Source organism: Gopherus evgoodei, chromosome 18 (assembly GCF_007399415.2).
Source record: "Gopherus evgoodei ecotype Sinaloan lineage chromosome 18, rGopEvg1_v1.p, whole genome shotgun sequence".
In the NCBI taxonomy this organism is placed as follows: domain Eukaryota; kingdom Metazoa; phylum Chordata; order Testudines; family Testudinidae; genus Gopherus; species Gopherus evgoodei.
The window spans coordinates 15,015,053-15,027,968 of record NC_044339.1 but is presented as its reverse complement, the minus strand read 5'-3'; the positions used below and the strand labels follow the sequence as shown (position 1 = coordinate 15,027,968).

General features: G+C 40.1%; 1 protein-coding gene across 2 annotated transcripts; it reads left to right on the top strand.

Annotated features, from left to right (window-relative positions):
* The first annotated feature begins 779 nt into the window (after positions 1-779).
* UBE2J2 (ubiquitin conjugating enzyme E2 J2) lies at positions 780-12,676 on the top strand. Of its 2 annotated transcripts, XM_030537484.1 has the most exons (8): positions 780-973; positions 4,123-4,333; positions 4,888-5,018; positions 5,268-5,308; positions 6,307-6,409; positions 6,532-6,670; positions 7,396-7,476; positions 9,129-12,676. In XM_030537484.1, the coding sequence occupies exons 2-8, from the start codon at positions 4,265-4,267 to the stop codon at positions 9,411-9,413; spliced, it is 849 nt and encodes a 282-aa protein (XP_030393344.1). In that variant the 5' UTR covers positions 780-973; positions 4,123-4,264; the 3' UTR covers positions 9,414-12,676. The 2 variants fall into 2 exon arrangements, with proteins under 2 accessions (XP_030393344.1, XP_030393345.1); XM_030537485.1 differs by lacking the exon at positions 4,123-4,333 and having other exon boundaries at positions 781-973.
* Positions 12,677-12,916: the final 240 nt, after the last annotated feature.

Below are 12,916 nucleotides of genomic sequence, written 5' to 3'. Positions count from 1 at the left end.
ACCAAATTACACCAGCCTGCCACAGCAGCATCATGCCAGAGAGCAATTATGGCCATGTAATGCACAATGAGGCAATGGCATCTGTTAACACAACGATACCAAGGCCAACCTAATGCAACACCACTGGACCACAGCACAAATGATGCCGCACGTGACAATGACATCACCATGCAACAGGATCATGCAAATATGGCAACACTGCCAGGATTCTGATTTTCTTTCAAGTCTTGCCACCTATGGAGCTTTCCTTAAAGCCCCAGCCCCTGGAGTCACGTTAAGTGAGACTAGGACGTTTTCTTTAAAAACTGCTAAAATCTTAGTTTTTGTGCTGGCAGATGACAGAGGGGGGCCGTACAGGCTCACAAACCCTAAGGCAAACTAACAAGCGACCCCCCCGCCACTGGGTACTGGTCAGTCCCACCCCTGCTGCGGGGGCCTGGCTCGGGCTGGGAACGGGGAACGCTGCCCTGCGGCAGATCCCTGGCTCGTGAGGAGGAGGAGGCCCGAAGCTGGCGGGTCGGGACAGGCCGCCCGAGCCAGGCCGAGCTCCCCACGCCACGGAGCCAAGCCTACACCCCCCTCCCCCGCCCGACCACAGCCCAGCCCAACCGCGCCTCAAACAGCGCTTGAGCTCAAACAGAAGGGGAGCGGAAGCGGAAGTAGCTATAGGCCGGAAGCGGAAGTCGATGGGGCGGAAGTTGGAGGGCTCTCTCGCCTTTCCCTCCACTGGCAGGACCGGAGGCGCGCTCGGTCCCGCCTCCCGGAAGGGGAAGTCGGCTCTGGCCCGGCTCCGCCTCCCTCTGGCGGCCATCTTGGATAGTAGCGGCGGCGGAGGGGGGCAGCGGACGGACCCGCATCCCGGCGCTTGCTGTGTCCCGCCTGAAGTTCCTTCTCCCCCCTCCCCGGCGTCTGCGGCCGGGCGGAGCTTCCCCGAGGGACCGAGCGGCCGAGGCTCCCGTCTGAGCAGCGAGAGGTAGGCGGGCTCCCGGCCGGGCTGCGCCGCAGGGGCCTAGGGCGGCTCGCGGGAGAGGGATCGGGGAGCTGCCGGAGTGTGGGGCCGGACGGAGGGAACGGAGCCCCTCGCGGCGGGGGTGGGGAGGTACCGACACTGGCGAGCTGCGCCCTTCCCCGGCAGAGCCCACTCCGGGCTAGGGGAGGCCCGTTCTCCCAGGGCCTCTCCCGCGGGGTGCGGGGCTGAGCCCCCGCTCCCCGGTTCTGCTGGGTCCTTGGTGGGATAGGGAAGCCGGTCCCTGGGAGTGGGCTGTAGGGGAGCAGTCGGTTATTTCCGCTGGCAGGATCTGGCTGGTGGTGAGCCCATCCCCGGGCTCTGGGTAGAAGAAGATGAGAGGGGTTAAGCCAGCCGTAGCACGGATGCGCCTCACCGGGATGTGTTCATTTACTTTCCCCCGGTCTTGTGGTGTCATTTCCGCCTGGCTGTTTAATCTTTGTGGGGGAGCGGTTTGTTATCATAGTGAATTTCTTACGGGGATGGGGTAGAAGCTGTTATTCAAGGAAAACTGTCAGGTTAGAAATAGTAATAAGAAAAACAGCTGTATTTGTTAGCAAAGGTCTTTTGAAGACCCATTGACTAGCATTAGTCACCTTCTCCTTGGTTATCTGCATTCATCAGGTAAGACCCTGCAGACCCATATCCAAGTGAGTAAGGGTTTTCAGGATTGGGTCTCTCTTTTGGTGCTTAGGCACACAAATGTCTATGTAAGCTGTCTAGAAACGCTACAAAGGAAAATCTGATTCCAAACAAAAGCCATTGAATGTGTTTTAAAACATCCCAGATATGTTTCTTTTCAGTTTTGTAGATGTTTTCCTTTTAACTTAAGGGAATTACAAGTGTCTCTATTTGCGAGGGAGGACAACAATACTTCATACAAATATATTTGTTGTTACAATATAATTTTTGTATTTTTCATGCAACCTATAAGCAGTAAGGCACACCATTCTCAAAGACTTCTGACTGCCAGACACAGTACAATTATCACAATTACAATTCCTCACTTAGCCAGCTTCATGCAAGTTCCTCTGTGTGAGTGAACCCCCATTGACTTACACTGGGGCTTCATGGGGGCACAGAGGTCTGCCCATGTAGTGCAGTTTGCAGGAACAGAAATCTCATTTGGTTTCTGGGGGGAAGTTGCAAGAATAAAGACAAAACAAAAAGCGTTAAGTCAGTTTTTTAGCAAATATGTTGAATAAGATTTTGAATTAAAGTATGAGATGTTAATTTCTTTATCTTTAATTTCTTCCATCCAAAACTTCATTTGCCTCCCCTTAACGCCTGTCAAAAATAGGGTGTTACCACTTGTTGTATATTAATAAAATTCATAATTAATATCCATATTAGCTGTCTTCAGACCTGGAGGAAAAATTCTCTGTTTAAAGCTGGGATCTAACTGCTCATTTCGTACACAAGGTTTAACCCCAAAACAGAAGTTTACTAATTTGACTGGTATTTCTCCCTGGGCTGTACTGTAATTGGCATTCACAGATAAAGAGAGCTTAGTAAAAGCCAGCTCTGTAGCCTGCATCCTTACCAGCAATAACGGTTCTTTAGGTAGAACAGAAATTTTCACAAGCTTTGTTAACCACCCTTGGAATGCAGCCTAAGAGTGATATATCCTTGAGTACTGATTTGTTCATCCTTAGCATCAGTCAGCTGTAAATTTCTCTGCTCATTATTTTAATGAGATGTTCCCAAAATTGGGGTTTCATGTCCAACGTGTAGTATAACTTTACTCTCTCTTTTAAAAAAGAGACAAACAAACAAAACCCACCATGCCCCACAGTTATTTTCTCTGTATTTCTTTTTTCTTTATCCTAAGGCACATAAAACCGGTCTTTTGGGAGAATACATCCAATTGTACACTAGTCAGATTTCAAGGGACACCATGTAATAATACGGTCCTAATAAAATCTGAATGTTGTCTGGGGGATTTTTTTTTTACTTCTGTGTCTCCTACAGCATTAAATGAGCATTGTCTCATACTTTTATGAAAGTTGTCAAACTTCCAAGAATAAGGCCAAGTGACTTTCTTGATTTTGTGATTTATTGTATGAAAAAAGTTGAATGGTAGGCTTTTAATTGGTGTATATTCTAGAGATGTTAGTTAAGAAGGGGTGTTGCTTCCCTTCTTCCCAGGAGAGACAGGAGACTTCCATTTGTTACCGACAGCTTTGATTTCAGTAGGAGCTATGTGTACATCGGAGGGCACATAACTTGATTTGAAAATGCTTTTTCGGTTGATTTTAATGGGTCTTAAAGCAGACAACATGATTCTTATTTTAGCATCTTTCACCCAAAAGTCAGTATGCTTCATAATGGGTTTCTCAAAGTTTTTAGAGTCATGTAACACAGATAAAAAATAATTTTGCTTTAAACACATATTGAATCAAGAAATGAATTCAACTCTTGAGGAATTTAGCTGCTAAAAACCCTGCTCCAGATGGCTGGAGGTTCAACTTTACGCAAACTGTGTTCAGTAAAAATGTAGGTTTTGTTTTTCCATTTCCAATTTTTAGATAACATTGAATGTGGAGAGAAAATACGTCTATGTTAATTAATATATTGTCACACTAGTTAGTTTTTATGAAACTTACTAGGATAACCAGTTACTAGTAAATGACTGTCTTTTCTCTCCATTGGGGGGACATTATTTTAAAAATCAAGGTACAAAAAGGTAGGCAAGAGCTTGAGTGCATAAAAAATGTCTTAAAATTCATGTGTGCAGTGTCCCTTAGTAGTCTTTCTAGTGGCCCTGCTGTGCGGATCTTCTGCTTAGCATGTCAAAAGAGTGTCAGCCATCACAATCTGTTCAGTTAGTGCTCTGGCACAAAACCAGATTGATTTTTCAAGGTGCCTTGCATAATGCAGAGCCATTCATGTCTTGTATTTTTGTTTGTCTTAACAGTAACTGCTACTCTCGAGTAACAGTCTTCTCTGGTTCATTTTAATGTTTAGAGAAACCTCTGAGCCATGAATGCATTATCTCTGGAAACTGGCTGGCTAACAGGATGTTCTAAATTTGCCATGTGTACATACAGTATGGCGCTGATATTTAAGAATCCACCATATGTACAAGTTTGAGTGGAACTTCTTCTTTTAAAAAGCTTTTAGGTCTGAAAAGTGGGAAATCACTGGAGAACTAGCTATTCAGAAAGGAAGGTGCTTTGAAGTGGGCGAGTGTTTTCCTACTTGGAAGATGCAAGGAGGACATGATGGACTGTGAAGCAGGTTGACTGGCAGCTGGAAATGAAGAGGGTTTGGAGAGGGAGGTGTTCTGCAAAGGGGAAACTGGGAAGAAATTGTATTGTGCTTTTGGCAAGTTACTTTTTTTATCTATATCTGTCTTGTTTTTGAATTAGGTACTTTTTGTATTCTATATTTGTGTGATGCCTAACACTTTTGGTGCTACCAGAATATACATAAAAAATAAAATTAGTTTGTGCAAAGTAGTCCTTGGCTCAGAATTCAAAAACATTAAGAGGAGTGTTTTTCTTCCTCTTTGAAAAAATAAACATACAAAGCAAATTATTTCTCAGTACTGGAAACAATCAAATGAAATCAGGGTCAGACTTGATGTTCAGGTGTATTTGTTGTGACATAGTGCTCTGGAATTTCTGATGCATTGTTCAAACCAGCCTTTGTATCCATTAATCTGTTTAAACAGAACTAACTGCATTGAGTCCTTGGGATCAGAAAGTCTAGCACTAGTTGACAGAAATTGAGTTTGCTGCCTGCAGTCTGTCTTGTTGGTGGGTCAGCAAGAACCAGCTGTGACCACCGTTTACTTGAGGGGAGGTTGCTTTCATCAACCATGTTATCGGTAAGATTATATTGAGGTCATGTCTATTTATAATTTTTTTAAAAACTAGATGAGCAACAACAGTAATAAGAGAGCACCAACAACAGCAACGCAGAGACTTAAGCAGGACTACCTTCGAATTAAAAAAGATCCAGTGCCTTATATCTGTGCTGAACCCCTCCCATCTAATATCCTTGAATGGTAAGTATCCAAATGAATTGTTCTTACGATCATAGAGACTCAGACCATCTGGGTTATCAATTCTGAGCTTCATATACATCTTCATTTTTGTATTGGAATCTTTTTTGGTGTGAGGGGTAGTAAAAGGAGATGGATATGAAGCTGTTGAGCTGAGATAACACAAATTATAAATGGGTTTCCCCTTTGAAAATTTGATACACAAGGTGTTGGGCTTCCCACCTCTAATACAAAATTCCTTTGTTCCTTTAGGCACTATGTTGTACGAGGACCTGAAATGACTCCATACGAAGGTAGACATTAGCTTGTTGCAAAAGCATGCACATGCTGTATATTGCTATCTGTATTTGATGAGTAGTAGTTCATAATTGTATGAATGGGTCTGTCTTATGTAACAGAAGTGGTTTTCAGTGTATGAGCACAACGATTTACTTCAATCATAAAACTGTAATACTTGCCTTTGACTTGTGTAATAGCCTCTTGAAATGAGATAGTATTAGCATTGTCCTCTGATGCCCTGTAGCACCAAGTAATTCTAGCAAATCCCTTATTATTCCTCAAAGTCTTAGCACAGTTCTCTCTGATCTTTCTTTTATGTGGCACCCTTAGTGTTCTTTGTTTAAAGAAGTCTGATTTTTAGCCATTGCCACAGATTGTCTGGAAAACAGAGGGAGCCCAGTTGGTTGGTAGCCAAGACGAACAGTGTTAAAAATAGCCAGTTTTGTCAGATTTTACTTTAAAAAACAAACTGTAAGTGCTAATAAAACTTATTTATGGCTTATCATATACTTTGCTCTTATTAGAGTTGAGTCATGCACCCTTTTTGATAAAGGTCATCCCTGGAGAGGCTGAGTATCATATCTAATTAATTTGCCTAAATATAATAATTCGCTGTATATTCCAGCCTCACCTAAAGGATCTGCTTCTGAAATTGGATTTTTCGGTGGACTTAAAATGTCCAGCATGATGATAGCGGGCAAGACCCTGCCATTTGTGCAGATGTGTGTTTAAATACATTTAGGGAGAACCCTGTGTAGATGAAATAAGGACTTGACAATTGGAAAACATTACTTGCCTTATGCAGATGTCACAATAATATTACCTCCAAAATATGTCTTTCCCAAAGGTGCTGAGCATCATTTGTATTAGTGAAGGGCCTAAGTTGATTCATTTTTAAATGTTTGATATAGTAAACGTACCTTTAAATCTTATTTGCTGCAACATTGTAAGTATTTGAGGAAAGCATTTCCTTAGTACAGAACAAATCTTTCCTTTTTTATATACAATACAGGTGGCTATTATCATGGGAAACTAATTTTCCCCAGAGAATTTCCTTTTAAACCTCCTAGTATTTATATGATAACTCCTAATGGAAGATTTAAATGCAATACAAGGTAAGGATTTTCTTCAAATACTTAATTAACATCTGTTTTGAAACTTGTATCACATGTAGTATTATTTTCCCTTTTTACTAATGGCAAGGAATAAAATGCACTGCTTGTTTTGCTTTTTGAAGGTTGTGTCTTTCAATCACTGATTTCCACCCTGATACATGGAATCCAGCTTGGTCAGTCTCAACAATCTTGACAGGCCTCCTTAGTTTTATGGTGGAAAAGGGCCCCACATTGGGCAGCATAGAAACCTCAGAATTCACAGTAAGCGTCTAATAATATATCTTTAATTTAATTTAAATTGTTGTTGAGGTCAGGGTACGTTGAGCACATCACAGTGGTTAGGCAGAAGACTGGAATCCAGCAGTCATGGGTTCTAAACCTGGCCCCTCCTCTGAATTTAGTCGTAGGGCAAATGAGAAAATGAGGGTGTTTAAAGCAGCACAGAGTCAAGGGTTTGGATCACAGGTGGGAAATGCAACTTGAGTGCCACAGCTTCTGACTACAAAGCTAAATTTTACGTTGAAATATTTGTTTTATTATTAGGTTAGTTGGAATTCAACATTGGGCTAAATAGGTTGGTCTTTCAAATCCAAGGGAGGGATTTTGTAACCTTTTCTTCTCGCCCTTCTGGACAAGACCTTTTGACTGTTTTGAAGTGAAGGTTCTCCATAAAATGTAGCGACTTTATTGGACACTTTCTCCCCACTGCTCCCCCCCTCTTGCCCTCCAATTATCATTGGGCAGACACAGAATGGAAAAGCATTCAAATAAAATGCAGCTAAGAACTTCTGAAGAGTGGGATTTATAGAAAGTCATTACCAGTGAGTCTGTATTCACAAATGTGAAGTTGCTACAAATATTATAAAGTAGTAGGTTAGCACCTTTTTAGCATTCTTATGTGAAATATCCTCCAGATGCTTTAATGCTTAATGTATATTTTAAAAGTTAATTTTCAAGCTGATGGTCCTTTTTCCTTTCCTTAATAGAAAAGACAGCTTGCTGCACAAAGCTTAGCATTTAATTTAAAAGATAAAGTCTTCTGTGAGCTGTTCACTGAAGTGGTGGAGGTAAGAAAGTTCATTTGATTATTTCTGGCTTTCACGTTTTATCACTTTAAATATGCAGATTATGCAAATTAATTGGCCAAGATTTTCAAGAGACTAGTCACTTTTAGGTTCCTCAGTTTTGGGTGTCCAATTTGAAACCCATCTAAAAGCAGCCTGATTTTTCAGTGTATAAAAATTAGAAACATGATTCTCTAGGTAGAAAAATCTGTATTTAAATACCAAGATCTGTTGCTTGGGGGATCAAAAGTTGTTCATTTAGGGACAGATTCCAACGGTCCAATATAGATGTGTTAGAGAAGGGAGAGAATCTACAGAAAGCACTTCCTCCCATTGGACTCATACAGGGGAGACAGCCATAATTTGGATGCAAGCCTGGGGAAGAACAAAGCGAGCCTGGCTAATGCTATTAGCAGTATTCACAGGCACAAAGGGAATTTCTGGGCTGAGTAATCAGTCAGTAGGTCCAGACCTCCCATCAGGGCTTTTGAAACACAGTGCATCAAATTGATCTAGACTTCAGAGTTTGATTATCTACATTTTCCATTACACATCTGTATACATTCCATAGTGTAGTTTGTAGCCTTTTTTTTTTTTTTTCTTGGGGCCTTCTGAGCTCTGGGGTCTCATTTTCACTTCCTCCTCCCTTCATAATTAGTCTTGGACTGGAGCATTGGAATCTGCTTTCCCTATAATCAGCTAGCAGAGTTACCAGAGAACATGAGATCCTCCGTCCTTCACAGTGCTCTCTTCCCAATAGCCCCAAAATGATTAAGATATGCAGTTTGATACCCTATAGTGGTAATGATATTGTTGTCGGAACCTGAATATCTATACATTTAACTTGTAAGAGATTTACTTGGGGCCTAAACATGAGACAATGCTCTGTGGATTCCTTTTTCTTCCATTTCAGTTCTTTGGGAATTGTTGGGTTATTTGTGTAACTGTTAAAGTACTTGAATTACATTTTCCCACTCAAGGGTCTTCATAGTGGCAAATATAGAGGCAATCTTAAAAGACATTTTCTGAATAAAATGTGTCCCAATTCTCAGAAAAAATTCAAATTTTAAACCAGGTATAGAAAATGTACAAGTGAACATTTAAAAACTAAACATAGTTTGGCTAAATGATGACCACAAGAAGGTGTCGTAGTTACTGTCTGCAAATATTTGAAGGTGTAAACCTTCAAAGAATGTGAAGAATTGTTTTAGGTCTTTTCAAATGGGTATAAATAAATAATGGGGTTGTATTAAGAGAGAAGCATTTAGGGTGAATATTATGAAAAGGTTGCTAATAGTGAAGTTCATTACTCTGTGAAATAGTTACCTTGAGAAATTGTGCAATCCCCATTTTTTAGGACATTTAGAGTGATACAGAGCATTGGAAAGTATAGTATATGGAACAACAATCCAGGACTAGTTGGGACCTATAGACTATATGACCTTCCATCTCTTAACTTTTGTAACTTCATTATGGATAAAAAATGAGCAGGAAGCTGTCTCTGTGGAGCTGCACCTGGATATACGTGAAGAAGGGATATCTTCTGCATCAGTCTTTCTTTTCATGGATAGACTTTTTGATAAGACACAAGGTGACTTGCCAGACAGCTTAATCGACTTCACTTCCAATGATTTCTTTCATTTTTTTTCCTCCAGGAGATCAAACAAAAACAGAAAGCACAAGAAGAGCTCAATAACAGACCTCCACCCCTTCCGTTACCAGATGTTGTCCCAGATGGGGAAGCACACCATGGTCAGAATGGGATACCGCTCCTTAATGGGCACGTACCACTGGCAGCTGCCAATCACCCAGGTCTTCAGCAGGCCAATCGTAACCATGGACTCTTAGGAGGAGCATTGGCGAACTTGTTTGTTATAGTTGGTTTTGCAGCCTTTGCCTACACAGTCAAGTATGTACTGAGAAGCATAGCGCAAGAATAATGAGGAACATAACAGAAGTCCAAGACCAAATTAGTGGTAGTTGCAGAATGAGTGGGACTCTGGGCATCAGACTTTGACACTGGGATAAATATTTGTGCTACCATGATGCAGGTAATATATTGGTTGGCTCATGGGTTTAGTTTGGAAAATGAAGCAGGTCTGATTTGTTAGGGAAGAAAAAGGTGTTCTGCTCACAGTTCCTTTGTCCTCACTAGAGTTTTAAGTGATTCACTAGCAAGTCAAAGCATTATTGATGTGAAACTGGCATTTTGAATGCTTTGATTTTTATAGCACTTACCCCTTGTTTTCTGAAATTAAAAATCTTTTAAGTAAATGAAGCTTTTTACCAGATTGAACAATTTTTAAAGTATGACACTTGAAGATGCATATCATATGTTCAGCATACATTTTCAGCTGAGAATTTCATTTGCGAAGAGTCAATTGTACAAGTTTGGAATGAGTAAAATGCAAGTTTCCTCACTGACTTTACTTCTGAAAGACCTGGTTAATGTGAATGTTGGTGTTACAGAAAGCAGCTAGTTCACTTTATAATAGAGAATGAATGTCATTGCATATGTAGTCAATAACAATGATTAGATGAGTTGGAAAGTAACACAATGTGTGTTGGTTAAATGTTTTGTCTAAATTGGTACAGTAACATTTAAGAAGGTTTAGTTTGGCTACAAGAACTGCAGTTGCCAGCCTTTGAAAACCATTTACACGCAAAAAGCATTTAAAATGGGTTTAATGGCGGTGCTCATAAGCAAATTTTTTTTAAAACTTTTTGATTTTGTTTGCTTAATTACAATTTTCCATTTTGGAAATTAGTGTGATTTCAAAGTGAAACAACTTGTGCTGAAAAAGAAAACATGTTTGCCACTGTTCTGTTTAAAATATCTGCAAAGAACAATGAAGAATTATAGTCTATATTTCAGATGAAATATCCTTGGATTCTGGGTTTTTCGGTGAGTGAAATGGCATTGCCCGTTCAGGGCCTAATGAGGAAAGAAAAAGGAGACTGAATACTGAGCCAGCTTTTCAGAAGACTAGTGGATTCCTCTGAAGTGCTCTAATTACAGTAACTTTAAGCCATTTATTTGTAATCAGTTCTATTTAAATTACTTGACCCTGTTTTCAAACTCCATTACAAAAAGAGCTTATTCTAAGATTTCTTATTTTGCTCGACTTATGGAAGCCCTCTGCTTCTATTAAATTAAATTCTTAGGCATGGTTCCATGCATATGACCACTGAATGAGGATTGCATTCCAGTGGGCGGTGCCAAGGTTATGATAGCATGGATATGCACTAAAACTATTAGCGTAGTTTACAGTCAGAAATGCTACTTTTACAGCTCATACCTTATTACAAATTGTAATTAAGAGAAAATCCTTATGACTTTATTCAAATGCTTTGACTTATCTTAAAGGCAATCTTACTGTGTCTTTCATAATTGGCGATGACTTTTAGTCACCCAGCAAATGAAATATTATTCCCTGTTATGATCTAACAGACTGTAAAAGAAGTTGGCAGAATGGAAAGCTCTGCACCTAACCGCGTATTGTGTTAAATGTTCTGAAGAGCCCAATAAATGTTACCTCATGTATTTAAGAATGTGTTTTATTTGGGCTGTTTTGTTGTGTTTTCTTTTGGCAGATTTTTGAGGATTGATTTTTCTGCTTCTGTTTGGTATTTTGAAATTACTGGATTGCAAAAAAAAAAAAAAAAAAGGTGTTAAACCCATGAGCCATATAGTTTAGATAATCAGAAATTATGTGCTGTGACCAATTCTCTGAAATAGGTATGGATTAGCAGAACTAACAGAGTAGCTCCAGACTAAAGACATCTTAAAACAGACCTTATTTGGGGGTGGGAGGGGAGCGTGTGCTGGGTTTGATTTTAAAAGGTATTTATAAACTGTTCAAAAATTGGTTTTGTTTTTGTTGAAATTTTATTTATAATTGCTCTTTAATTTGCCTCTTGTTTGTGCTTAATCTGTTCTTGTAAAGAGAAGCCCTGGTTGTATCTTTTTGTTTCTCAAGACTGTTCAGTTCTGTCAGTCCTGGGAAAGAGAAATGTCTTGTCTCTTCTGCAATTATGGGTTTTAAAGACTGGTTTGCAAAGCATACAGATCTGTAGCAAATGTTGAGCTGCCTCTTATATCATAACACTGAAATGCGTTTCAGGCTTCTCATTATGTCGTCTTTTGCTACCATTGTCATTCCCTAGAGGCAGATGTTTAAGCAGACTGCTACCCAGCATTGTGTATCTTTCTCTCATGAATGCTCTTTAGGCCACAGAAAAGAAGAAGGCGGCAAGCAGACCTTGGCTGTGGTACATTCATGCCCTGTGTGAATGTATGTATTGGAGGGGAAAGGATTAATAACCTCAGGAGGACATTGTTCAAAAATCCACCACTTTTATTGCATGGCAGTAAGTTGGCCTTGCAGTTAGCCCTGGGTATCTGAAGGTGGAGTCCTTTTTATTAAAAAAGTGCCTCAATTGGGAATGCAAAATTTATACTATTATAGAATCCTGAATATGCTGCATTTTTTTTGAAAGATTGTTGATTTTTTTGTTTAAAAGTGGAACTCATTTTCAGTTAGTGATTTTTCTTTAACGCCCTGAAGAAGGATGAAAAGACTTGGCAGTGATTTGGGGGCCATCCGTGAAAAGCTAGCAGATTTGCTACACCCTCCCAACATTATGCTACATGTCCTTGCTCCTTGCCTTTGGTAGCAGAATATTTATCCCTTCCTGTGTAGGTTTTAGTAAATTTAAATAGTGTTTACTATGGTATGCAGTATCCGAACTTTGATTTTGTTACCAAAGTCAGTAGATGGAATTAATCATTCTTTGCCATGCAAATATGTTGATATCATGCCCTGAGGCAGTATGTTATCTTAACGACATAATAAAACTGAACGTTGTCCCTTTCTGCGTCATACTGGAACAAATGGTATCTTGACCCTTCACTTCTATGCTGAGTTTCCTTAGTTCTGTAAGATTGCGGTGCACAGTTGGTGGAAAAGATTTGCACCTCTCTTGGATCATGAGACATCTCAACTGTAGCCGCCTTAATTTTTTCAGAATTAGTTTTTGGACTTGTGTGTAGTTAAATTTTTCGCCACTCTTCAGTTCAAGGAAGTTACATCACCGTCTATTCTTGATGCCTCAGCTGCAAACTTGAAGCATGTTTTTGAGGAGTAGAAATGACTGCATTGTAAAGTTATCCATCCATAATAAAAACTAAACTACTCATGTTTAAAATGCATGTTTTTTCTATGGGACTTTTTTTGGGAAAGGGAACGTTGGGAGAAATCAAAGCTAGAGATGTTGGATGGACAGGAAAAGTGTTACTGAGGCAAAGACGGCTGACCTTTTGCTACTGAGGAAACAAGCGCTGACGAGAACATCCCCACTTAAATATAATGACAAAACATCTGGTATACTATTTTCAATGATGACTTTGGAAGAAAAGATGTTCAGTGAACCAATTTAGAAA

Excerpts from the sequence above, each read along its gene's own strand:
- UBE2J2 (XM_030537484.1), top strand. The coding sequence starts at position 4,265 with ATGAAGAGGGTTTGGAGAGGGAGGTGTTCTGCAAAGGGGAAACTGGGA. Across the intron at positions 5,019-5,267 it reads CCATCTAATATCCTTGAATG|GCACTATGTTGTACGAGGAC; the intron begins GTAAGTATCCAA and ends TTGTTCCTTTAG. Across the intron at positions 5,309-6,306 it reads TGAAATGACTCCATACGAAG|GTGGCTATTATCATGGGAAA; the intron begins GTAGACATTAGC and ends TATACAATACAG.